This window comes from Hyperolius riggenbachi, unplaced genomic scaffold (genome assembly GCF_040937935.1).
Source record: "Hyperolius riggenbachi isolate aHypRig1 unplaced genomic scaffold, aHypRig1.pri scaffold_204, whole genome shotgun sequence".
Classification (NCBI taxonomy): Eukaryota; Metazoa; Chordata; class Amphibia; order Anura; family Hyperoliidae; genus Hyperolius; species Hyperolius riggenbachi.
Genome location: NW_027152415.1, coordinates 151,593 through 175,983, shown reverse-complemented (window position 1 = coordinate 175,983; position 24,391 = coordinate 151,593). Strand labels below are relative to the sequence as shown.

The 24,391-nt window shown below is 45.4% G+C and overlaps 1 protein-coding gene across 1 annotated transcript in view; it reads left to right on the top strand.

Moving 5' to 3' along the window:
- The window catches only part of LOC137543807 (NACHT, LRR and PYD domains-containing protein 3-like), a 71,932-nt gene extending 48,290 nt beyond the window's left edge, over positions 1-23,642 (top strand). Inside the window, exons 5-7 of the mRNA XM_068264888.1 lie at positions 9,194-9,364; positions 20,776-20,940; positions 22,954-23,642. Of these exons, the coding sequence (XP_068120989.1) occupies positions 9,194-9,364; positions 20,776-20,940; positions 22,954-23,014 (397 nt within the window). The 3' untranslated portion in view covers positions 23,015-23,642. The remainder of the gene's footprint in view (positions 1-9,193; positions 9,365-20,775; positions 20,941-22,953) is intronic.
- The last annotated feature ends 749 nt before the right edge of the window (positions 23,643-24,391 follow it).

The following is a 24,391-nucleotide window of genomic DNA, read 5'->3' as shown; positions in this document are numbered from 1 at the left end:
TTGCGAATTATTATAGAAGGTTTATAAAGGGGTACTCCACAGTAGTCGCACCCCTCACTAGCCTTACTAAAAAAGGGGCAGACACCACTCATTGGCCTCCCGAGGCCTTACAGGCATTTTCTACTTTAAAAGGGTTGTTCTGCTCGGCGCCCATACTGAGACATGTGGACACTTCCTTCCCGTTTATTGTTGAGGTAGACGCCTCGGAGGTCGGGGTGGGGGCTGTGCTGTCTCAGCATTCTGGTCTCCAGGGTAGATTACACCCGTGTGCCTATTTTTCCCGGAGAGAAGCTATGATATAGGCAACAGGGAGCTCCTAGCCATCAAATTGGCCTTCGAAGAGTGGCGTCATTGGCTAGAGGGAGCTGAGCACACTATCACGGTTTATACCGACCACAAGAATCTGGAATACATCGAGGGGGCTAAAAGGTTAAGCCCTCGGCAGGCTCGATGGTCTCTATTTTTCTCGAGATTTACATTCCTGATTACGTACACGCCAGGTAGTAAGAATACCAAGGCAGATGCACTCTCTAGGTGTTTCGAGCCGGAGACAGCACAGCCCTCTGTTCCCGAGACCATTGTCCCACGAAGGGTGGTGTTAGCCGCTACTGAGACTTGGGAGGACTGGAAGGAGACTTTGAGTCCTTTCCAGCAGGATATCCCGGAAGGGAAACCAGACGGGGTATTGTTTATCCCGTTACCTTTCCGTCTCCAGATCTTGGAGATGGTCCACTCTCATAAAAATGCGGGACATCCTGGTGCGTCTAGAACGCAAGATCTCGTGGCCAGATGTGCATGGTGGCCTTCGCTAGCAGCTGACTGCAAAGAGTTTGTCAGGGAATGTGCGGTGTGCGCAAAAAGTAAGCCCTCCCGGCTGGCATCTGTAGGTACTCTGCAGCCTTTGCCCACCCCCAGTGAACCATGGACCCACTTGTCCATGGATTTTGTGGGAGAGCTTCCTAGGTCTGAAGGCATGTCGGTCATCTGGGTGGTGGTCGACTGTTTCAGTAAAATGGCCCACTTCGTGCCCCTGAAGGGACTCCCCTCGGCCCAGGAACTGGCCGATTTATTTATCACCCATGTCTTTCGACTGCATGGCATTCCAGAAGACATAGTGTCCGATTGGGGAGTCCAGTTTGTTTCAAAATTTTGGAGGGCATTCTGTCACCAAATGGGCATGAAACTGTCGTTTTCCTCGGGTTACCACCCACAGACAAATGGCCAGACGGAGAGGGTCAATCAATCGTTAGAGCAATTTCTGAGATGTTACGTTGCCGAGGCGCAGAGTGATTGGGTTAAATTTTTACCTTATGCAGAATTTGCCCACAACAACTTAAAGAGTTCTTCCTCAGGTTTCTGTCCATTCCAGATAGTAACCGGTAAACTACCTAAATTCTCTCCATTGCCAATTGCGTCCACTCCATTTCCAGCCTTGGAGGCTTGGCAAAGGTCATTTAAGGACATGTGGTGGACCATTAAGAATAACCTGGTAAAAGCATTTCAGAGTCAGAAAGGTCAGGCTGACAAAAAACGCACGTTAGAGTGGAAATTTCAACCAGGAGATTTGGTTTGGGTGTCAACCCGTCACCTGACCTTGAGACAACCTTCTGACAAGCTTGGTCCCAGGTTTGTGGGTCCATTTCCGGTAGTCAGGAGGATCAACGATGCTACTTATACCATTGACCTTCCCACCAGCATGCGGGGGGTTAGGTCCTTCCACGTGTCTCTTCTTAAACCAGCAGTCCAGGTGGGCCCCACTCCTCCTCCTCTTGTGTTAGTAGATGCCCAACCCGAATATGAAGTGGAAAAAATTTTAGATTCACGCACGGTACAAAACTCGGTACAGTACCTCGTACATTGGAAAGGGTACGGCATTGAGGAGAGGCAATGGGTACCGGGCTCACGCATGCATGCAGACGAGTTAAGGAGGGAGTTTCATGCCTTACACCCCGAGAAACCTGGTAGGAGTTGTCCGGAGTCCACTCCTCGGGGGGGGGGGGGGGGGGGTACTGTAAGGAAACGCGGAAAAGCCGCCGTCTCTCAAGGTGAGGTGGCTGTTTCCGCATCCAGCATGGCGTCACAACGCGGAAAAACCGCCGCATGCCGCTTAGGCAGAGCGGCGGAATCCGCATTGGGAACGGCGGAATCCGCATTGGGAACGGCGGAATCCGCATTGAGAACGGCGGAATCCGCATTGGAGGCGGCCCCCGCAAGCGGTTCACAAAATACATTTCTAGACAGTACTGGTGTGGCTGGGACTGATAGTCCACCAAGGCTCAGAGTGACACGCGCGCGCGCACAGAGGCTGAGTTTAAATAACAGCCAGAAGTGAGTCAGCTGACCAGGCGGGTCAGCTGACATTTTCCACAACTCTCATTGGTCCAGCAATTAGGGAGGTCCTGGAAAGGTCCTTGTGTATATATACTGCTGGCTGTTCACTTGCTCTTTGTCTGGCGTTGCGATCACATATGTAGGAGCACCCAGATCCGTAGTCAGATCCGCAAGTGTGCCGGGACCAGCTGGAGCTGTAATCCTACACTTAGCTAGATTCTGTTGATAGCTAAAGTACTAGTTTGATTGTGATTATCTGTTATGACTTTTGCCTGCCTTGACTACCCTTCTGAACTCTGATCTTGTACCTCGATATTTCTGACACTCTGTTGCCGACCCCCGGCTCGTTTCTAGACTCCGCCTCAGCCTCCTGATTCTGTACCTCGATATTTCTGATACCCCGTTGCCGAACCCTGCCTGTACTTAGACTCCGCCTTTGTCTCCTGATCTTGTACTTTATCTGTCTGTGTGTGTACGACCTGGCTTGTCCGACCTCGAGAACCGACCTTACCGTTAGAGGCGGTTTCTCGCTCTGTTAGCGACCCTTCCTCCTGAGGGTCACTTCCAGACATCCTTCCTACTGTCAGTCTGACTCCTCCCGTCTTGGAGAGCTCAGGTCTGCGGAAGGAATCTGTGCAGTACTCCTTGCTGCACTGAGGCCTAGTCCTCAAAGTGTTACTGTTACACCAAACACTACACTCTACTCAGGTGAACAGAGGTTAGCTAGTATATCGGATTATCGGTGAGACTGCAGATCACTTATAATCTGGTATATATCTGTATTCCCAGTGATACTGCAGATCACCGGTAATCAGATACTCTCTGTGCTCACCGATCGTTACAGCAGTCTATGCACTTCTGATGTCGTGCGTGTTTGCCTCCTACACGCGTTGCCGAAATACGGACGGCAATGCGTGTAATGTGAGCGAGATGTGAGCGAGGCCTTACTGCCACACTCAACATTGTACTTATGCTCTCTCTATCTCTCCACCAACAAGATTATTATCTCACTCACCTCCCGGAGATCTTGCAAAGTGTCCTCTCTACATTCTTCCGGGCAAAAAACATTGCTGTGTGACAAAGGGAACAAGCTGAAGTGTCTATTGAAAAAAGGCACGTGGAAATTTGGGCACCAGTTATCCCGACAGTAAAATATTGGTGTTTAATACTGATATTTTACTATTAAAGTGTAAAATATCAGTATTATGTACCGATATTTTACTATGGTTAGACCTAAGCCTATTCTCACACAAAACCCTGTCCCCGACACCTGCGCGCTTTACAAATGTTATTGTATTGCATCGTCTCACTAATATTATAAATGCGCAAGTTTGGATGTTTGGATGTTTGTTACTCGATCACACAAAAATGGCTGAACGGATTTGAATGAAATTTGGCACACACATAGTACATTACCTGGAATAACATATAGGATACTTTTTATTCCCATAACCAAAAAGGGGGCGGAGACAAATACAAATTTCACTGGGAAAATGTAAACAGCAGCCATTCTTACACTGTTAATGGCTGAGTTCCCAAACTTTGCACAGTTGATCACTGGGTGACTGGGATTATTATTTAGAAAAGTGGGTGGAGCCTACAAAAATGAATCAAACTTCACCTATTGCTTCTCAAGGGGAATATTTAATTGCTGCAATTCTTGCACTGTTCATGCCACAAGCCTTAAACCTGGTTACAGTTGGATCATTCGGTGACTGAGATTCAAATTCAGAAAAGGGGGTGGAGCCACAAACAGCCAATCAGATTTGTTTCATTTCAGTACAAATTATTGATGCCAAAGACCGCAAGACTCACAAACTTGGTCATTGAGTAATTGTGTGTTAGGGTTAGAAAAGTGGGCGGAGCCAACACTAGCCAAATACATTCCCGGGCAACGCCGGGTCATCAGTGGGTGGAGACAAATACTGGGCACTGGGAAAATGTAAACTGCAGCCATTCTTACACTGTTTGTGGCAGGGTTCTCACAAACTTTGCCCCGTTGGTCACTAGGCGACTGGGATTAATATTCAGAAAAGTGGGTCGAGCCTACAAAAGCCAATTCAAATTCACCTATTGATTTTCAAGGGGAATATTAAAATTGCTGCCATTCTTGCACTATTAATGGCACAAGCCTCAAACTTGGTACAGTTGGTCATTGGGTGATTGGGGTTCAAATTCAGAAAAGGGATGGAGCCACAGCCAATCAGATTTATTTAATTTCAATGCAAATTATGGATGCTAAAGACCGCAAAGCTCACAAACTAGGTCACTGAGTAATTGAGTAATTGTGTGTTAGGCTTAAAAAAGTGGGTGGAACCAACACCAGCCAAATACATACCCGGGCAACGCCGGCCCATCAGCTAGTTGTATATATTTTTACACTTAGGCACCTCCATCCTTACCAGTTTAACCTCCTTTGGAGTTAAAAGTTTTTTTTCAAAAAAATACAAACCCAGGAGAGCGACCATCCAGCTTCTGGCAGAACCCAAAAAAAACGAGCGGGGACGGTTAATTTCCCGCTGGTTGAAGGGGATCTGCAAACCACTCTTGTGAATATAGCTGTGTATACTTACAGCTTCCTATTTATTATACATACTACACCATGGGGCTAGAGATGTAACGAACGGTTCGCCGGCAAACGGTTGCAGGCGAACTTTGGTGGTTCGCGTTCGCCTGCACCAGGTGAACTTTTGCGGAAGTTCGATTCACCCCATAATGCTCTATTGAGCAAAACTTTGACCCTCTACATCACAGTCAGCAGGCACATTGTTGCCAATCAGACTGCTCGAGCCCCCTTATACAAGGCAAGGTCCTTGAGCCATTTGACTCACTCGTCTGCCTATACTAATTAGTTAAGGGACAGCTGCTACACACACTCTGCTAGGGAGAGTTTAATTAGCCTCTTGTAAGCTTCTCCTCCCTCCTCCCCTTCTACCTCCTACCAGAGGGAGGAGGGTCTCATCTGCCAGGGAATTCCAGTATTTCAAAAGCTAGCTTACATACCGTGGCTGGGGATTGAACCCAGGTCTCAGTGTATGGTAGGTAACTAACATATCCATTATACCACCAACACTACTAGCTGAAACTAGCCTAGCATGTACCATTTATGCTCAATCCAAAAGTAAAATTAGACAAGACAAATAACATTTATATCACGCTTTTCTCCTGGTGGACTCAAAGCACCAGAGCTGCAGCCACTAGGGCACGCTCTATAGGCAGTAGCAGTGTTAAGAAGACTTGCCTAAGGTCTCCTACTGAATAGGTGCTGGCTTACTGAACAGACAGAGCCGAGATTCGAACGCTGGTCTCCTGTGTCAGAGGCAGAGCCCTTAACCAGTGGCTGGATGGTGTAATGTCTTCCTAACACTGCTACTGCCTATAGAGCGTGCCCTAGTGGCTGCAGCTCTGGTGCTTTGAGTCCGCCAGGAGAAAAGCGCGATATAAATGTTATTTGTCTTGTCTAATTTTTCTCTTGACAACTGTTGAACACAAAAGGCAAGGCCATGCCTGGCTACATAGCCTTAAGCAGTGGCTGGATGGTGTAATGGTTAAGGGCTCTGCCTCTGACACAGGAGACCAGGGTTCGAATCTCGGCTCTGTCTGCTCAGTAAGCCAGCACCTATTCAGTAGGAGACCTTAGGCAAATCTTCTTAATACTGCTACTGCCTATAGAGCGTGCCCTAGTGGCTGCAGCTCTGGTGCTTTGAGTCCGCCAGGAGAAAAGCGTGACATAAATGTTATTTACCAAACACACAATTGGAGAACCTCACTCCCAAACAGTTCTCTGCTGCTTTATAAAGCCTGCAGGCTGCTTATAAGCCAATGAGAAGTGCACACATAATACACCTAGCTTGCAGTGATAATCAAGCAAAAGCTGAGCAAGTCAGCCAATTAGTAGGAGAGGGCTTCAGTTGCATATAGACAATGGCTATATGACCAGCAGGGGGCACCAGCGTGCAGGATATTCCCTCTCATCTGCCCCCCTCCTAACTAAACTGCATGGGATACTACAATAATTAAAAACAATGGTGCATGAGCCAGCCTGGGGCCCCGGGAACTCTCACTGCCCGGGGCCCCAGAACCAGCATCTAACACCATATGTGAGCGCAGCCAAAACCTTGGAGCTGCCACCTCCAAGGCCTGTCTCCTACTGCTCTAAAACTTACCAAACACACAATTGGAGAACCTCACTCCCAAACAGTTCTCTGCTGCTTTATAAAGCCTGCAGGCTGCTTATAAGCCAATGAGAAGTGCACACATAATACACCTAGCTTGCAGTGATAATCAAGCAAAAGCTGAGCAAGTCAGCCAATTAGTAGGAGAGGGCTTCAGTTGCATATAGACAATGGCTATATGACCAGCAGGGGGCACCAGCGTGCAGGATATTCCCTCTCATCTGCCCCCCTCCTAACTAAACTGCATGGGATACTACAATAATTAAAAACAATGGTGCATGAGCCAGCCTGGGGCCCCGGGAACTCTCACTGCCCGGGGCCCCAGAACCAGCATCTAACACCATATGTGAGCGCAGCCAAAACCTTGGAGCTGCCACCTCCAAGGCCTGTCTCCTACTGCTCTAAAACTTACCAAACACACAATTGGAGAACCTCACTCCCAAACAGTTCTCTGCTGCTTTATAAAGCCTGCAGGCTGCTTATAAGCCAATGAGAAGTGCACACATAATACACCTAGCTTGCAGTGATAATCAAGCAAAAGCTGAGCAAGTCAGCCAATTAGTAGGAGAGGGCTTCAGTTGCATATAGACAATGGCTATATGACCAGCAGGGGGCACCAGCGTGCAGGATATTCCCTCTCATCTGCCCCCCTCCTAACTAAACTGCATGGGATACTACAATAATTAAAAACAATGGTGCATGAGCCAGCCTGGGGCCCCGGGAACTCTCACTGCCCGGGGCCCCAGAACCAGCATCTAACACCATATGTGAGCGCAGCCAAAACCTTGGAGCTGCCACCTCCAAGGCCTGTCTCCTACTGCTCTAAAACTTACCAAACACACAATTGGAGAACCTCACTCCCAAACAGTTCTCTGCTGCTTTATAAAGCCTGCAGGCTGCTTATAAGCCAATGAGAAGTGCACACATAATACACCTAGCTTGCAGTGATAATCAAGCAAAAGCTGAGCAAGTCAGCCAATTAGTAGGAGAGGGCTTCAGTTGCATATAGACAATGGCTATATGACCAGCAGGGGGCACCAGCGTGCAGGATATTCCCTCTCATCTGCCCCCCTCCTAACTAAACTGCATGGGATACTACAATAATTAAAAACAATGGTGCATGAGCCAGCCTGGGGCCCCGGGAACTCTCACTGCCCGGGGCCCCAGGCTGGCTCATGCACCATTGTTTTTAACATAAATGTTATTTGTCTTGTCTAATTTTTCTCTTGACAACTGTTGAACACAAAAGGCAAGGCCATGCCTGGCTACATATCCTTAAGCAGTGACTGGATGGTGTAATGGTTAAGGTCTCTGCCTCTGACACAGGAGACCAGGGTTCGAATGTCTGCTCAGTAAGCCAGCACCTATTCAGTAAGAGACCTTAGGCAAGTCTTCTTAACACTGCTACTGCCTATAGAGCGTGCCCTAGTGGCTGCAGCTCTGGTGCTTTGAGTCCGCCAGGAGAAAAGCGTGATATAAATGTTATTTGTCTTGTCTAATTTTTCTTTTGGATTGAGCATAAATGGTACATGCTAGGCTAGTTTCAGCTAGTAGTGTTGGTGGTATAATGGATATGTTAGTTGCCTACCATACACTGAGACCTGGGTTCAATCTCCAGCCACGGTATGTAAGCTGGCTTTTGAAATACTGGAATTCCCTGGCAGATGAGACCCTCCTCCCTCAGGTAGGAGGTTGGAGGGTGGAGCTCCAGGTATTAGAACCCTTGAAACATGTTTTCTATAATTTTTTCAGCCAGTAGAAATTTTTCTAAAGTTTGAAGTTCGCCTCCCCATTGAAGTCTATTACGGTGCGTGAGCCGAAAATCGGAGGTTCGCGACATCACTACATGGGGCTCCTGGTCTCTCTGTTTAACCTAGGTATTCTTGAGTAAGAGGTTACTACAAGGATCACCAAAACCTTACTATAAATAAATCCTGGGCAGGGGCGTAACAATAGCCCCTGCAAGCGATGCAGCTGTGGGGAGTCCCTTTGGGGAAAAACCTGAGGGGGGCCCCTGGCTCTGGGACCCATCAGGGTAATTTTAGGGAACAGCAGGTACAAACAGAAGCATGAAAGTTAGCCCACCTCAGGCTACCATCAGCACTCTCCCCTCCAGCAGTGAAAGCTGGGGGCAGGGGCAAAGTTTTGCAGGGGTACCTAGTGATTTCTAGTTACGCCCCTGATCCTGGGGGCCAAGGCAGCAGTGTTTTGGTCCTAAAGACCAGCTTCATGGCACAAATATTTCCCTCCCTATCACACTGCACGGGACATAGGAGCATCACTCAGGCAAATAGCTACTATTCGCCTGAGTTATGATCTTAATGCTCGTACATCACTCAGGTGAAGCCATCAATTAAATTTGCTGGTAAATCCTGAGTGATGTAAGGGTGATAAGAATCTTGCATGTTTGGAGCATCTTGTCACCTCCAATGGCATATGGCCCCTGGTATCCCAGAGTGCATTGGGGTTGAAGTCTGTGTGACGTCATAGCCTAGGCTAGGCATTACTGGGAAGGCGGGGTTATATACCAATTTACCAGAATATATACATAAAGGAAGTGTTTCTGATGTTGAAACCAGGATAATTACCATAAAATTATGTATACTGCATAGCATTTTCATTCTACTATATGTTGTTGTGGTCCCTTTTTTATACGTTTATAACTTCAGTTTATACTTTCTTTACAGCTTGCGGAATAATGGACTAACAGACGCTTCATGCACCTCTTTGGCCTGTGCCGTAAGCAGTTGTCAGAGTCTTAGACTCCTGGATGTTTCCAGAAATAATTTAGCTGGACCGGGCCTAAAGGACTTAGTGATCGCTGTCTCCGCACCATCATGCCAGATAGAACATTTGATGTGAGTATGCGAAGATGCTCAATGTAACATCATTTTTATAAAGACAAGATAGGAAAGCACAATATTTATTTTAATTATTATTATTAAGTATTTATATAACACCGACATCTTACACAGCGCTGTACAGAGTATATTGTCTTGTCACCTAACTGTCCCCTCAGAGGGACTCACAATCTAATCCCCTACTATAGTCATATGTGTATGTATCATGTAGTGTATGTATTGTAGTCTAAGGCCAATTTAGGTGGAAGCCAATTAACTTATCTGTATGTTTTTGGGATGTGGGAGGAAACCGGGGTGCCCAGAGAAAACCCGCAGGGGGAGAACATACAAACTCATTGCAGATAGTACCCTGGCTGGGATTTGAACCTGTGACCCAGCGCTGCAAGGCAAGAGCGCTAACCACTATGCCACCGTGCTACTCATTTTAATGAGTAGTTTTACTGTTTGTATTTGTATTAAAGTCAATTTAATCACAAATAGGTTAGCATATTCTATAACAGAATAATACAGAGTTGCAGGAAACTGTATAAAGATTACCCATGATGCTATGGCCACAGCAGCAGCTAATCAGTAACCAGAGACACGCTGATGATACTGGTTATATAGGAGCTTTTCCTTGTTTCATTTCTTTTTCTCATTTCCGACATCCCCCTGGACACAGTGATAAAGTAAAGCTATGTTTACACATTAGATAAATATCGGTCTGCACTCTATTAAAATCACCGGTTAACAAGCTTTCAACCAATTTCTGGTTAGCACCCAGGGCCGGTTCTCTCATGAAGCAAGGGGAAACATTTGCATCAGGCGGAAGAGATTACAGGGGCTGCATGTTTGTACTGTGTTTACACAAACAGCATGCAGTGAGAGTAAGAGGAGAAGCAAGACTCACATATGGGCCATATTTATCATGATTGTCTGAGACAAAATGCTGGTAGGTTTGTAGAACTCTGTGCAGAACTGTCTCAGGCAGCTTAAGAAGCCACTAGATGGTGCTGTTTCCTTCCTAAACTGTTCTAAGTGAGGAGGAGCTAGAACAGTGTCTCAGACGAACTAACACAACAGTGTTCAGTTCGTCTGGGACAGGAGCATCCCAGGCTGTAATTTCTCTCCTAAACTTCCATTCTCAAATAATCCTCATGTCTGCTCTGTCTTTTACACACATTTTTAATATGCTCTATGCTCTAAACAGTCAATTCTCCACACACTCCTCCACAACTCCCCTCCTCCTCTTAAACAAATAAACATCACCAGGGTGAAGGGGAGTTCACCTCAGTAACAAATGAGGGTGGATAGATGGCAGTAAATTAAAAAGGGAGCTATGAGGTGTCAGTGTAAGCCTGCTCTGTGGGGTTAAGAAGTGGTATTAGCCACTTCTTATTCAGGGACAGTTCTGCACTGTTCTTAATCTAAGGAAAACTCTCAGAACTGCCGCAATCTCCCTTCACTTAAGAAAGCACTGGGAAGCTTCTTAACAATGTGCAGAACACTCCCCCCTGCTGGTAAGGACAGTTTAAGAAGAAAAAACTGTCGGTATTGCTTTGATAAATCTGGCCCACAGAATCACAGCCAGCCAGTGTGCTTTTGTGTTGAGCTGCAGTATGTCATGTGAGAGCATTAAATGAAGCAGAGCAAATTGTCGGGTGTTGTGCGATCATTCCATATGGGAGGGGAGCTCATCTTCACAAGTTTGCCTCGGGCAGCAAAAACTCTAGAACCGGCCTTGTAAGTAACGCCGAATGACCGACCGTCACTGATCGCAACAAAAGACAGATATCGGGATTCGATCATGATCTAACCTGTTGGATTTCTTCGACCGACGATTGTCATCAAAGGGAGTGTGTACAGTTAATTAAAAGACGTATAATGATCATTGCTCATTCATTACTGCAACTTATTCTTTAATTATCTGAAGATAACTCAAGGATGAGTAGTCCACGTTCTATATCTCTCATAAATCTAAAATATCCAAGTTAAATACATAAGCTATTGATAATCCTCTATAATAAAACTGAAGTGTCTGTGCACTGTCCCTGTGTAGCATTGTCCGTGCTGAACCGTTGTGCGCATGTGCGCAGCATGGACAACGCTACACAGGGATAGCGTGGGACCAGGGAACCGAGTGTGCGGCTGGTCAGCGGGCGGCCGGGTCTGCGGCAGGCCGGTGGCGTGAGTGCGCGAAGTTGTGAGAGGCGTGTGCGCGCAGCGGGCGGGCGACCGCGCGGCGGTGGCGGCGGCGGGCGCGCGCATGCACGATGATACTGCGGGGAAGAGTGGAAGGGGAGTGGAGGAGAAGAGGGAGTTTGGAGGAGAGGAGGTGGGAGGGGTGGTGGGAGGAGAGGAGGTGGGAGGGGTGGTGTGGTGAGAGGGGAGGGGAGGTGGGAGGAGAGGGGATTCGACACAGACCTAGAGCCCATTTTTAAACGGGCTTAGGCCACCTAGTCTATATATAAAATCGGATGTATGTATGTATGTATGTATGTGTGTGTGTATGTGTGTGTGTATGTGCCGCGATCACTCGAAAACACCTTGAACGATTTGAACGAAACTTGGTATACAGATCCCTTACTACCTGGGATGATATGTTCTGGGGGTCTCCCCCCCCCCCCGCTTACCTGGGCGGAGCTACAAACAGCAAATCAGATTCCACCCATTTATGTCAATGGAAAAAATGTAAAAGGCTGCCATTCTCACAGTAATCAAGCCAGAGTCCGCACACTTGGCACAGTTGGTCACTTGGTGACCGAGGTTATAAATCCAGGAAAAGTGGGCGGAGCATAAAACAGCCAATCAAATTTCAGCCATTCATTTTAAATGAAAAATGTAAATTGCAGCCATTCTTAGACTGTTACTTATACAGTGTTCTCAAACTTGGCACACTTAGTCACTGGGTGAATGAGATTATTATTGATTTTCTAGGGGAATATTTAAACTGCTGCTATTCTTACACTGTTAATGGTAGAGGCTTCAAACTTGCTACAGTCGGTCATTGGGTGACTGGGGTCCAAATTCACTAAGGGGCAGGGCCACAAACAGCCAATCAGATTTCCTTGGTGGATAAATTGCTTCCATTCACACATTTTTGATGCCAGGAACCTGAAAGCTCACAAACTTGGTTATTGAGTGACTGTGTGCTCAGTTTACAAAAAGTGGGTGGAGTCAAAAACACATTTTACTGGGAAAATAAAAACTGCAGCCATTCTTACACCGTTAATGGCAGGGTTCTCAAACTTTGCACAGTTGGTCGGAATTAAGATTTTGGAAGGTGGGTGGAGCATACAACAGCCAATAAAAATTCACCTTTTGATTTTCAAAGGGAATATTTAAGCTGCTACCATTCTTATACTGTTAATAGCAGATGCTTCAAACCTGGTACAGTTGGTCACTGGGTGACTAGGGTTTAAATTCAGAAAGGGGGCGGAGCTGCAAGCAGCCAATCAGATTTGTTTATTTTTCAATGGGAATATACAAAGTATTGATACCAAAGACCCCAAAGCTGATAAACTTGATAATTGAGTGACTGTATGTCAAGGTTAGAAAAAGTGGGCGGCGCCAACAACTTTTCAAATTTTTTACATGGCAGGGTTCCCAAACTTGACACAATTGGCCACTGGGTGACTGGGATTAATATTCAGAAATGTAGGTGGAGCCTACAACAGCCAATCAAAATTCACCAATTGATTTTCAAGGGGAATATTTACATTGCTACCATTCTTACACTGTTAATGGCAGAGGCCTCAAACCTGATACAGTCAGTCATTGGGTGATTGGGGTCCAAATTCACTAAAGGAGGTGGAGCCACGAACAGCCAATCAGATTTGTTAGATTTATTTCAGCCATTCTGTTATTTGCAGGGTTCTCAAACTTGACACAGTTGGCCACTGGGTGACTGGGACTAATATCTGATACAGCCAGTCACTGGCAGACTGGGGTTTACATTCTGAAAAGGGAGCGAGCGGGCCAAAAACAGACAATCAGATTTGTTTAATTTCAATGGTAAAATGCAAATTATTGATGCCAAAGACCCCACAGCTCATAAACTTGATCATTGAGTAACTGTATGTCAAGGTTAGAAATAGTGGGCGGAGCCAAAAACCACTATCTTTTTACATGGGAAAATATAAACTGCAGCTATTCTTACACTGTTAATGGCAGGGTTCTCAAACTTGACACAATTGGTCACTGGGTGACTGGGATTAATATTCAGAAAAATAGGTGGAGCCTACAAGAGCCAGTCAAAATGTGCCTATTGATTTTCGAAGGGGAATATTGAAATTGCTCTGCTGCCATTCTTACACTGTTAATTGCAGAGGCCTCAACCCAGGGAGGAAACCAAAAAGCTCATAAACTTGGTCATTGCATAGTGACTGTGTGTCAAGGTAACAAAAAGTGGGTGGAGCCAAAAACAGATTTTTCTGGGAAATTGTAAACTGCATCCCTTCTTCACTGTTAATGGCAGGGTTCTCAAACTTTGCACAGCTGGTTACTGGGTGACTGGGATTAATATTCAGAGGAGTGGGTGGAGCCTAAAAAGCCAATCAGAAATTCACCTGTTGATTTTCAAGGGGAATATTAAAATTGCTGCCATTCTTGCACTATTAATGGCACAAGCCTCGAACCTGGTACAGTTGGTCATTGGGTCAATGGGCTTCAAATTCAGAAAAGGGGACAGAGCCACAAACAGTCTATCGGATTTGTTTCATGGGAAAATACATGGGAAAATACAAATTATTGATGCCAAGGACCCCAAAGCTCACAAACTTGGTCATTGAGTGACTGTGTCCAGGTTACAAAAAGTAGGCGGAGCAAAAAACAAATTTCACTGGGAAAATGGAAACTGCAGCCCTTCTTACACTGTTAATGGCAGGGATCTCAGACTTTGCCCAGATGGTCACTGGGTGACTGAGATTAATATTCAGGGAAGTGGGTGGAGCCTATAATAGCCAATCAAAATTTTCCTGTTGGTTTTCAAGGGGGATATTTAAATTGCTGCCATTTTTACACTGTTAAAAGCAGATGCCTCAAACCTGCTACAGTTGGTCGAGTGATTGGGGTTCAAATGCTGGAGAGGGGCGCAGCCACAAACAGCCAATCTGATTTGTTTAATTTCTATGGGAATATACAAATTAATGTGAATCAAACTTCACCTATTGCTTTTCAAGGGGAATATTTTATTGCTACCATTCTTGCAATGTTAATGGCACAGGTCTCAAACCTGGTACAGTTGGTCATTGGGTGACTGGGGTTCAAATTCAGAAAAGGGGGTGGAGCCACAAACAGCCAATCAGATTTTTTTTTCATTTCAATGCAAATTATTGATGCCAAAGATGGCAAAGCTCACAAACTTGGTCATTGACTAATTGTGTGTTAGGCCCCTTTTACACTTAATCAGTTGGTGTGCGTTAGTGTGCGTTAGTACGCGTTGGTATGCATTTTTTCTATAGCAGTGCATTGGGAAGAAGATTTCAGTTAAAACGCGTTAAGTGTAAAAGGTGCCATAGAAAAACATGGGCATTACTTTGAAAATCGTTTTCTTTCCGTTTTAACTGAGAGCAACTGATTAAGTGCAAAAGGGCCCTCAGGGTTACAAAAAGTTGGTGGAGCCAACACCAGCCAAATACATACCCGGGCAATGCTGGGCAATCAGCTAGTCATAAACTATTATATTCGTAGACTTACTTAAATACTGTTAAGATCTTATGTGTATAATGCATTGGTAACGTCATGTACCCATCAGTGACATAAGTACTATATTTATGGTGCCTTTTTCTATGTCTCACTCCTCTATCAACCAAATACATTCATCTAGACATAACATTTCCTATGGTTTGTGTGTGTGTGTGTGTGTGTTCATTAACCACCCTGGCGTTCTGATTAAATCGCCAGGGTGGCTGCGGGAGGGTTTTTTTTAAATAAAAAAAAAACTATTTCATGCAGCCAACTGAAAGTTGGCTGCATGAAAGCCCACTAGAGGGCGCTCCGGAGGCAATCTTCCGATCGCCTCCGGCGCCCAGAATAAACAAGGAAGGCCGCAATGAGCGGCCTTCCTTGTTTTGCTTATATCGTCGCCATAGCGACGAGCGGAGTGACGTCATCGACGTCAGCCGACGTCGTGACGTCAGCCGCCTCCGATCCAGCCCTTAGCGCTGGCCGGAACTTTTTGTTCCGGCTACGCTGGGCTCAGGCGGCTGGGGGGACCCTCTTTCGCCGCTGCTCGCGGCGAATCGCCGCAGAGCGGCGGCGATCAGGCAGCACACGCGGCTGGCAAAGTGCCGGCTGCGTGTGCTGCTTTTTATTTCATTGAAATCGGCCCAGCAGGGCCTGAGCGGCAGCCGCTGGCGGTGTTGGACGAGCTGAGCTCGTCCAGACCGCTCAGCTGGTTAAACCCTGGTCGCAACTATTTTAGGGACTCCAAACCCTTAAAGTAAACCTGTGAAGTTAAGGAGGATAAAAATGAGATACTTACCTTAGGAGGGGGAAACCTCTGGATCCTCCAGAGGCTTCCACCATCCTCCTCCTCCAAGCTGATCCAAAGCACGGACCCCAGAAGCAAGGCCACACTGCACCTGTAAAATAGCATGGACCAGATCAGTGTGATTGGGTCCATGCCAGGGATGTAGCAATAAGGGTTGCAGAGGTTGCGACCGCATCGGGGCCCTTGGGCCAGAGGGACCTCGGAAGGGCCCTCCCTTGACTACAGTATTAGCTCTCTATTGGTCCTGTGCTGGTAATAATCACTTCTATAGATACTTTGAATAGTGGTAATCATTAACAAGCTATTTCCCATCCCCTTCTTGCACCTCTGACACTGTAGTTGCCATTGGCAGGTTTTGGTGCACCGTATCAATTATTATGTATAGAGTGCTTGGGGGGCCCATTGTAAAACTTGCATCGGAGCCCACAGCTCCTTAGCTACGCCACTGGTCCATGCTACTGTGCAGGTGGCTCGGGCTTGCGCAGTAGTATGGTCCCAATCGAGCTCTGCTTTTTCCGCCAAAAGCCCAGTTGGGTCTTTGCTACTGCACATTTAAATGCAGTTTTGTGATGGGGCTGCGCTGGAATGGCCCGGTGGAGGAGGATCCTCCAGAGGCTTCCCTCTCCCAAAATGAGTACCCATTTGGGGCAATTTTTTACTCACAGGTTTCCTATAAAAATATGTAAAAATTAGTGTAGCTCATCATGACGAGCTTGTGATCACAGGTAGCCTGTGATCACAAGCTGTTTTTCCTGATCACGAGGTCAGATTCTGAATCCATTGCCTCTCGATCATGGATTCAGTTCCGAATGCACCCGCGATTGTGGTCCAAATCCGGCTCGTGATCATGGATTTGGCCATGGTCACGGGCCATGATTATAACCTGAAAACCCTTAGATGATAGAAACACCAAATTTGATATGCGATATGTTAAGAAGAACAATGGGAACAAGAGGGAAAAACATTTCAAAAAGATCTTATAGTTTTTGAGAAAATCGATTTTAAAGTTTCAAAGGAAAAAAAAAGTATACATTTAAATGCAGTAAATGACAGTTAATTTAGCAAGCCTAACAGTAGTGTAAATTGACATATATCACAAGACAGAGAAACCCCTCCAGAGCTGCAATGCTTTGGCCAGGGATCGCTATACAGCCGCAATATGGCTGTATAAAGATCTCTGGCATCTTTTCCTATTTTTTAGACTTTTTTTATGTTCAAAGGGTGGGAAATTTAAAAAAAAAAATGACGTGGGGTCCCCCTTACCAAGCACATTTATCCCCTTGTTCCCCATGCAGGCTGAGATAGCCAGAATGCAGAGCACCGGCCTACTGGGGCTTTGCACCCTGAGCTATACCAGCCCACACGGTCCATGGTATGGGGGGTTCTGGGGGATAGGGGTGGCCAAGCCTTCCCCTCCTCCCAGAGCCCTTGTCCAATCCATGGACAAGGGGCTCTCCCCACCTCCTGTGCCCCAGAAGGAGGTGGGGGCGACGACTCCCTGGGGGGGGGGGGGGGGTTCATGGTGGCATCTGGGAGTCCCTTTTAAGAAGGGGACCCCAGATGCCCCCCAGATGCCTGCCCCCCCTCCAAAAAAGTCCTTTATTCATCTTAATTAACAAGACATACTTACCTGTACCTTTAAAACAATGTTCCCACGCCAATATCCTCAAAAAAGGCCCCACACCAATATCCAATATCCTCTATCTTGCAATCTTCTGTTACATTGATTGAAGATTTCCGTGCACTGCCGCCGACACATGCCACCCCCGCCGAACTGAAGCATCTTTACATTTCCCTCCATGGATTGGAAATGGGCTCCAGGGGGGAAGGGAAAGGCCTTACCGACCCTCTCCCCCGGAGCCAGGGCCGGATTTGTACTTTCCAGTGCCCTAGGCCTGCTGTCACCAACCACCCCCCCACCACCACCAAAAAACATTCTGTACAACACTGACTAGCGATCACTGGTTTGAATGGGCTCATTTTATTGTGCTGCTCTACCCCCATTCAACAAATAATTCCTGTAATTTGCGCTCCTGCCCGAATGTGCACAGCAGCCGATATTGTGTTCTGGGCATGCATACTTGAGAAATGATGCTGATGTATGACCGGTACTTGTCAAGAATGCATGACACTCAGTTGCTGTGCACATCTGGGCAGGAGCGAGAAATTACAAGGAGCGCGAGTGGCCAGAGCATGCGCTGCTTCTTTGTCCTCTGTGCGACTGGCTGCAGTCGAAGCTACAAACAGGTGGCAGGGCAGTGCAATGGAGAGAAGCCCATCCAAACCAGAGAACAGGTAAGTAGCAAACATCCTGTCGAGACCCACTTTGGATGTTCTGTTGTAATTAGAGTGGACCTGAACTCAGAACTTCCTCTCTGCTCTAAAAGATATGCAACAACATAACCTTTAAATAAAAACATTTCTTTGTTACAGCTGATACAAATCCTGCAATAAATCTGCAGTTTGTCTACTTCCTGCTTTCATGGAAGCAGACATATTGTTGACATCATGTGCTTTCAAATGAGCTTAGATGTTGTGGCAGTCAGGTGACACAGGGTAGAGATCAAATTACAACTTGTGATTAGACACATATGAGGGGAAATTAGACAGGCTCTCTAAATACATACAGGGTGCATTTCTCTGTTTTCCCTCTGTCCTGTGCAAGAGTTCAGCTCCACTTTAAAGCATCTGAATGACATTTATTTATATTTGCTGAAAAATCTATGTATCGCTTTTGAATGCTGAATGTACATATGGTGATGTGCTCTAACATATTGACAGTATACGGGAACAAAGTCTGAAGTAGGCTTTTCTTTGAAACCAATAAATGGCATCATCCTGATTCAAAACTCTCTACTTTGACTGATGGCTAAGATGGTACAATGCTCTATTGCCAAACCATACACACTAGCATAGAGGTACCGTAGTAACAGCTCAGGTGTCCTTTAAAGTGACAGTTTGGCAATGAAAGGGAAGCAAACAGCATTTTTATTTCTGCAGTTCTCATAGATGGTAGGAGCTGAAGGACAGAAAATGAGTCAGGCAAGAGTTACTGAAGCAGACAATAGATCACTGCTGGCTAGAAAGAAAAAAACAAAACACAAACAGTCATAAATTAGGGTTACTTATGAGTGCAATTAACAGCTGCTAGGGTCAGTGTCACAGCTGTAAAATAGAGAAGGGGAAGAAACTAGCAGAGCTCACCGATGTCTGTAAATGCCTGCATTAAAACTCAGCGGAACTTAGTTCTATCTGCTTTGTAATGTAAATCCCCTGCATTTCTCACACCAACTTGTATGTCCATCATACAGAGGAAGGGGTCATCAGGGGACAGCAGATGTGGATTGTCATAACACATCAGGAAGTGAGAGAGAGAGAGAGAGAGAGAGAGATGCAGGAATTGGGGAACTCCGGAATTCAGCTATTAGTGCAGAGCAGTGCGCTGGCTGGCTGGCTGTGGGACCAGAAGAGATGATTTACTTTGACATATGACCTCTTCAATCTCCAAGTCCTGCCGACCTTCTGATCTTATCTGATTTTATCACCCTAGGCCATTGCCTTTGTGGCCTTCCCAGAAATCCGGCCCTGCCCAGAGCCCCCCATACCATGGACCATGCGAGCAATTATAGCTCAGGGTGCAAAGCCCCAGTCAGCTGGGGCTTCCCATTCTGGCTATCCCAACCTGCATGGAGGACAAGGGGTTCAATATGCTTGGTAGGGGGGACCCCACATCGTTTTTTTTTTAATTTCCCACCCTCTGAACATAAAATGAAAAAATCACGATTTCCGGCCAAATCGTTGCTGCTCCAGAGGGAAATTAATTGCTTTTTCTTTTGCTATATGTAAATTTACACTACTGTTAGGTTTGCTACATTAACTGTTATTTTACCGCCTTTAAATGTATACTTTTTATCTTCGAAACTTTAAAATTGATTTTCTCAAAAACTAAAAGGTCTTTTTGAAAAGACCCTTGTTCCCACTGTTCTACTTAACATATCCTGCAAATTTAGTGTTTCTAGCATGTAAGGGGGCTCTGAAACGTTAAAATCAAATTTTCTCAAAAACTAAAAGGTCTTTTTGAATTTTTTTTTTAATGTTGTAGCCATTTCTCACATTTATAATCCATGCAATTTTGGTGTTTGTAGCATGTATGTGGGCTTTGCTATTAACGTTAAAGTCAAATCTTGTAATCTTGTAATCACGGTTAAAATCCAAGTCAAATTCGGATTTGGCATCAAATCCGGATCACAATCACATCGTATCTGAATTTTCATACTGCCGTGGTCAGATTTACTCAAAACCGTGATTGGGGGTTCCGAGCACCACTGGTAAAAATGTAAATAAATATATGTGAGGTATTTCACAAGTAAGGTCTGTGTATTCGGGATACTTTCATTGTCATTGGGTTAATCTCCTTGGTGGTAACCCCGAGCCAGGCTCGGGGTGAAAACAGATGCTGGGAGCTTTAATCTTGAGCCTGGTTTAGGGTAGCCACCAGAAGGTACAGGAAAGCAGTATGTGCACAGCGGTGGCTGTAACTCAACCTCTCATGGTCCCAGACGCTCACAGCCCGTCTTCTTCCAGTCCGCAGAGGCTCAGATGAGATTGCTGTTTGCCACATGACTACAGATGGCGTTCTCACCATAGAGATAAAGCGGCACCCAGAGGACATGAGGGAGATTTGCAATGCTGGATCTCAAGGATGAGAGTGCTGTAGATTTCTCTGCAGTATGATTTTTTTCCCTACTTTTAGGATCTAAAATCACATGACTAAAATCAGGAAACAATCATACCGCCAGGGAGGTTAAGAAAAACATGAATAACGGAGGAAATATTTTTATTGACTTGACTTGTGCCTGCCATTTTCTATTATCCAGACACAAGAGTAGACACAATGTACTGGTCTCCCCTGAGCTCTGTACACTTTTTCTCCCAGGCTGCAGCAAGGGAAGCTGACGGATGAATATGCAAAAGTACTGTTGCCGTTGGGTGAAAACCCAAATCTGAAAAAGCTGGATCTGAGCCTCAACTACTTCACCGATCGCAGCGCCGGGATCATCAGAGAACTTATACAGAAATCACCCCACATGGAAGAGATTAAGTAAGTGTTTCCTGCATCAATGTACAACCAATGCAACTAAAAATAAGAGACATAAGGTACAAACACGCATGAGAAAACCGTTGGCCAAGATGGCTGATAATGACCATTTAAGCTGACAATCGCTCTGTGTGTACAGCGGCTGCCGACTGATCCTGACCAAGCATGACCAATCACAATGCTATTTTTAAACCCGCTGACTGAAAGAAGCTCCTCCGTCATGCCCTGATTTTTGTCGCTCAGCCCCACTTCATAGTAAGAAAACACAAAGCTAGCCTCAAGGCTAGGGATGTGTCTGTACAACATCATTGCCTGAATTGTTGCCCAGTGGATCGTTTTCCGATCTCTGATGGGCAACACTTAACAGATGTGTGTACATAGCTATAGATGTGGGTACATAGCTTTTAGGCCCATTTTCCATGGAAGGTTCTACTACAAGCTTGTGAGGCAGCTGAGCCTCCTGGGTGCCAGCCATGTCCCCCTTCTGGCTGCAATTACATGCAACTAAACGGCCACGTTTGCAACACCAAACATGCCATCGCTTTACATGCGGCAGCATTACCGACATAAAAAAACACGACATGTCCATAGCAGGGGCCACTGGGCAAGCACACGGCCGGTGTTGAGTAGCAGCTAACAGGTAGTGATGGTTATGTCTAGAAGAACTCATGGAGAAACGTGATTTGTTTGATCAGCAAATTTATAAAGCTCTGATTTGTTGTGATCACATCCTGTTTTAGCACATGATGATGACTAGCAAATCAGAGCCTTACATATCTATCACCTGGCCAAACTGATCACATTTCTCCATGATTTCTCCTAGACATGACCTTCACTATTCAGAAGCTGCACAGTACATTAGAGAAAGCAAGCCAGAGCGAGGACAGGCAGCTACACATGCTAAAGCACGCTCGTACATGTACTCTGCACCTCCTTGCACCTACAAATTGACGCTCTGCATGGAGGGCAATGGCAGCACATTTGGAGGTGGCCAATTGGTGGGTCATAGCTTATTTTGGAGGGGGGTGTCCGTGTATGCACAGGAGGGATTTATCACGCATATATATGGTAATAAAGGGTAGCAATAAACCCACTGTATATCTGTGTACTGTATATCCATTTACTGTGTGGCTGCTATTTTCCCCCCATGTATAGTGCTTTATATGGTAGCAGGAAAAAAGGGCGCCGGGGGCAAGTGGACGGAAAGGGCACCACCATAGATTCTAATGCACTTATCATTAATACTGCCCCCAAAGCAGAAAAGGAGTGCTTGATAAATATCATTAACAACATTAGAACATACATTTTTTTGAAATATGTTATTGTTTTTAGAGACTTGCAACATTTTAGTTTTTGTCACATTATATCATTTGTATGTACAGATTTTACGTTATCAAATATGTTATCGTTTCCATGTGTGTAAGGGTGTGTTTGTGCAGGGGGGTTGGTTAGGGTTCAGCACCACGGTGGAGGTAGTTGGAGGTAGGCACCGCCAGGTGGAATGGTTAGGCACCACCAGGGGTGGTGTTTAGGGTTAGGCACCATGGAGGGGGGGGGGGGGGGTTGATTAGGGTTAGGCACCACCAGGGGAGTGGTTAGGTTTAGGCACCACTAGGGCAGGGTTGTGTGAGAGTAGGGGTAGGTTAAGCTGTATTGTTAAACTATGTAACAATTTTTAAAGTTAATATCTTTTCATTTTCATCTCCAATCTGTTTTAAAACGTCATTTATCGTTAACCAATTTTGTTATCAATGTTTATCGTTATTTAGATTTTGTTATCCACTTGTGCAAATTTGTTATCTAACTGGGCCATTTTTTCCTGGAACCCTTTTTTGTATGCACTCTTTATATTAATTATGTAGAAATTACTATAAATACCAAGTATTCTATTTGGTTAATGTACAGTGTCAGGGTGCCCAAGAAGCCTATCTCTAATGAGGTCTGCGTCAACTATGTCACTACACACTTCTTTATTCACAAACCATTTCTTAGTAAAAATGTGTTTTCTCGTTTCAGAATTAATACAAACGACTTCTCTGAACAAATAGAACAAAGTTTAAGTCGACTGAAATGGTGAAATGAGTGAACTCAACGTCAAGGGAAAATAACTAAACATGTTTCTGTCTCTGGATGTACAAGCGATGCTACAATGTTTTGCTGCAGGGGGTTTGCAGACTCATGTGTATATTCCAAATGACACACTCACTGCTGGAAAAAGTACCTCACAACCTGTACAGTATTTACTTCCCTGGCGGTAATCCCAAGTGTAGCTCGGGCTAGCCACCGGGAGCTCAATGCAGAGTATAGCGTGCAGTGAGCTATTTTACTCACCTCCCAGGGGATCCAGACGTCGGTAGCCATTCTCCTTTCTGTCCTCTGAGGCTCTGAATCACTGTGGTGGGATCACCATCATCGATCTCACCACAGAGTTACAGCACCACCCAGAGGACGGAGGTAAAATTGCAACACTGGAGCCCAGGGAGGCGAGTGAGTGCTGGGGCTGCTGCAGAGACTCTGGCGGCATTATTTTTTCCCTGATTTTAGAGTCTGAAACCTTTTAAAAAGACCCTAAAATCTGGAAATAATCATACCGCCAGTGAGGTTAAAATGTAAATACCGAAAATTACAAAACGTTTCTACTCAAGGTGTCCACTTGGTGCAGCTGGTAACAAGTGATGCATAAACATTGCAAGCAAAGGGCAAAATAAATGTCTGAGAATGGAAAATGTGTTTGGTCACGCAATTATTTTAGAGTAAATAAATCATCAAACACAAAGTGTTCCATAGACTAGAAGTAGCGCAAGACTTGAGTATAACGAACTGGAAATCTGATGAGTGTCTTACTCTTACACAAGGTGTATCAAAATCTGGTGTTGGAAAGAGTGCTTAGAGAACCAGTGTTGCTTTCGATATCAAGAAAATATTGTGTTTTCATAATACATTCAAAGAAAACGAATTTTTCTTTCCGATGCGAAAATTTGAAAAAAAGAGAAACTTTATTTTTACTGTGAATATTTGTGAAAACCGTTTATTTTTAGCACAAAAATTTGCAAAAAATTTGAAAAATGACAAACTAATTACTTTAGAGAGACACTGAAGCGAACTAATTTTCCCCATTTTACCTTATAATTCGCTTCAGTGCTCTCAAGCCAAGTAATCCGCCGTGTCCCCGCCGCAAAACTAGGGCTGCAGAGCTCCCAAATCCCTCTGCAAATATCCACGGATCTCCGCCCGTCTCTATGAAGGAAGAGTGAGAGGGGCGGGCAGAGGCAGCGATCCGCCGCGATTGACGTCAGGAGGGGCAGAGCTGAAGCTGAAAGAATGCCAACATTTTCACTCATCACTGTAGCCAATGTTCCACTACTTTTTTTTTTTTTTTTACTCAATATTGGTTATTACCACATTGGCAACCATTAACTCTTTTACTGTATTAGTGGTAATAAGCCCTTGTATG